The 2,607-nt window shown below is 44.2% G+C and overlaps 1 protein-coding gene across 1 annotated transcript in view; it reads right to left on the reverse strand.

The window, feature by feature from the left end:
• Positions 1–2,605, reverse strand: part of CSUI_002900 (uncharacterized protein) — a gene marked incomplete at its 3' end in the record, with an annotated part of 3,816 nt that extends 1,211 nt beyond the window's left edge. The window contains exon 1 of the mRNA XM_068063099.1: positions 179–2,605. Coding sequence (XP_067924930.1) covers positions 179–2,344 — 2,166 coding nt within the window. The remainder of the gene's footprint in view (positions 1–178) is intronic.
• Positions 2,606–2,607: the final 2 nt, after the last annotated feature.

Raw genomic sequence — 2,607 nt, forward strand, 5'->3', positions numbered from 1 at the left:
TCGAGGTCAAAAGATGAGAGAGAGAGAGAAAGATTGGTGAAGAGTTGCAGGGGCATTATGAGGAAGAGAAGTGAGAAAGCCTCCAAATGAGAAGAAGTGCCACAGAAGAGTACAGCAGGGAAGCAATAAGATTGTCCTACCCATCTTGAAGCTCCCTTTAATGAGACTCATCTCTTACCTGCTTTTTGGTTTGGCCGAGAATCAATTGCCTCCCTGGGATTCTTTCGCCTGTAAAACGAAGACTTACTCCTTGAAGATCTTGAACGTATCCTTGGCGAGCTACATGAACGACTGTGGTTTTTCTTCTTTTCTCTCGATGGAAGCGAACTTCAAGAACAGCCAGGAGCCCCCCCCCTCTCCAGGTCAAGACGCCTATACAACTTCCATCTTCACTAAGAGCTAGACGGCTTGAAGAATTACGAAGAAAAGGAACGAGACTCTTCTGAGAAGAAGCTATGGAAGAAGAAGCAGGAGAAGAAGAAGAAGAAAGATGTGTTGAGTCGTGTTTCTTAGGTGATACATATGAAGGATGGAGAGGAAGACCATGGTCATCGGAGTTAGTTAGATTTTCCTTGAGTTCTCTATTCTCTCTAGCTTGTGTCTTTACCTTCTGTTTTGCATTCTCGGCATTTTGTTCCTGCGTCACGCTCGTCTCTATCGAAGATGATAAAGAAGAATGAAGGTCGGGGCTAGGAACATGAGAGAGGTCATGTGTCTTTTCACCCTCTTGATTGAATATGCGGCTGAAGGCGTCAGGAGACGATCGGTATTTAGTGGCAAGAGAATGATGAGACCAAAGACAAGAGATGATAGAAGAAGGTAACGATCTCCCTTCCATTAGAAGATCGATCGCAGAGAGAAGTTCTCGAGTTGAAACATCGACGATATACAGCCAATCATCAGGTGTATGTACAGCACACCATATACTACCACTAGAGGGGAATGGTAGGAGTGAAGGAGATGCTACAGAAGATGATCGATGAGATGAAAGAAGACTCGTCTTCTTTTTCTTCTGCTTGTGGGGTTTCTCGCCTTTCCTCTCAAGTTCCTTTTGTTTATGTGGAAGTATTTTCAGTGGATGTTTTTCTCCTGTCTGCTTTAATGGATTCCCTCTCTTCCCCATCTCAGCTTCAACCGAACTTCTTTCTCTTTTTCTTTCTTTTTCATCTTTCTTTAGAAACACTTCTTGTCTCTTCATCATAAGACTCTGGGGAGGAGCATTTCTCTCTTCGATCTTGTGTTCCTTCATCTGTAACTCTCCCGTCTTTTCCCGATTTTCTTTCCCTTCGTCCAACCTCCCTACCTCAGGTGTATGTACACCTCGCCACTGATAACACCCTTGTTGGTCCATTTGAACCGGATAAAGACTCGCCATATCTCGTGCAAAGGAACGACAGAAATGTTTAGCTAATTGAGTTCCTATACATGACTTGACGAGATGCAAAGGAGGTAAAGACACAGGGACGGATGCATGCGCGAAAAGACTTCGAAAGTCTTCTGCTAAGCGACTACTTGCCAGCAGATCTTCTCTACGAATATATGGATCATCGATAGGAAGAAAAAACTCACTCTCTGAACGTAAGTTGAAGTCGCCATTCATCAACTGAGAAGTTCTTAAAATGTGGACGTCTTCTTTCTGTTGCTTTACACTCTTCTCTAGACAGGCATTCTTTTCATCTGCCTTTATTACCTCGTCGTTTTCTTTTCGATCATGAGTCTTGGGGCTTTCGCTCTTCTTCTGGTGTGAGGGATCTTCTTCAAAGCTCTTGATCTCTGGGGTGATCTGCCGATGGGGGTGACAGGTCTTGAAGAAAGAAGAGAACAAAGCCTTCATCGTACTATGCCCGGTTAGATCTCCACCGTTCCATAGAAGCGAGGTGTTGTTTCTCTTTCCGTCACAAGAGGAAAGAAGCAGATGCGAAAGAACCAGTTTTAGATAGATGAATGTCCTAGCATAATAGAGAATCTTCTTATAAGCAATTCGACTGCATGCGGCGTTCTGTTGAAGTTCTAGAGACAGGGGAAGATCTCCAGAAAAACTCCGCGCAAGAGACTGGGGCCATGTATACAAAGAAAACTGAGGGGTGGGAGGATACAGATGAGATGAAGAGTTGATAGATAGAAAAGAAGAGGAAGAGTTAGGGGGAATCGATTCATAGAGAGACTCCTTTCCTTGACAAAGAATGGATGAGAAGGATGATAGAGAGGAAGAAGAAGACGAAGAGGAGGAGGAGGAGGAAGAAGAAGAACCACGCGACACACTAGTGTTCTGCGAAGTTGAAGAATGTGGAGAGATAGATGAGGTTTCGTGTATTGAAGGCTGTGAAGAATAGATAAGAGGCATGAGGTGTGAAGGAGGAAAGAAAACAACGGAGGAAGGAGACAAAGAGATGTCGAAAGTCGTGAAAGGAAAGCATGAAGAGGAGAAGAAGAAACGTTCAGATCGACAAGAGGAATGATCTTCCCACCCTGGGTCAAGACACTCGATGATTCTTCCACACCAACAACAGACTGACACTAGACGAGGTAAAATAGACAAAGACCCCGAATGTGTAACGGCAAGCAGGAGACGACATGCAAAGGGAGAAAAAGAACAAGATGAAGAAG

This window comes from Cystoisospora suis (genome assembly GCF_002600585.1).
Source record: "Cystoisospora suis strain Wien I chromosome Unknown contig_1232, whole genome shotgun sequence".
NCBI lineage: Eukaryota > Apicomplexa > Conoidasida > Eucoccidiorida > Sarcocystidae > Cystoisospora > Cystoisospora suis.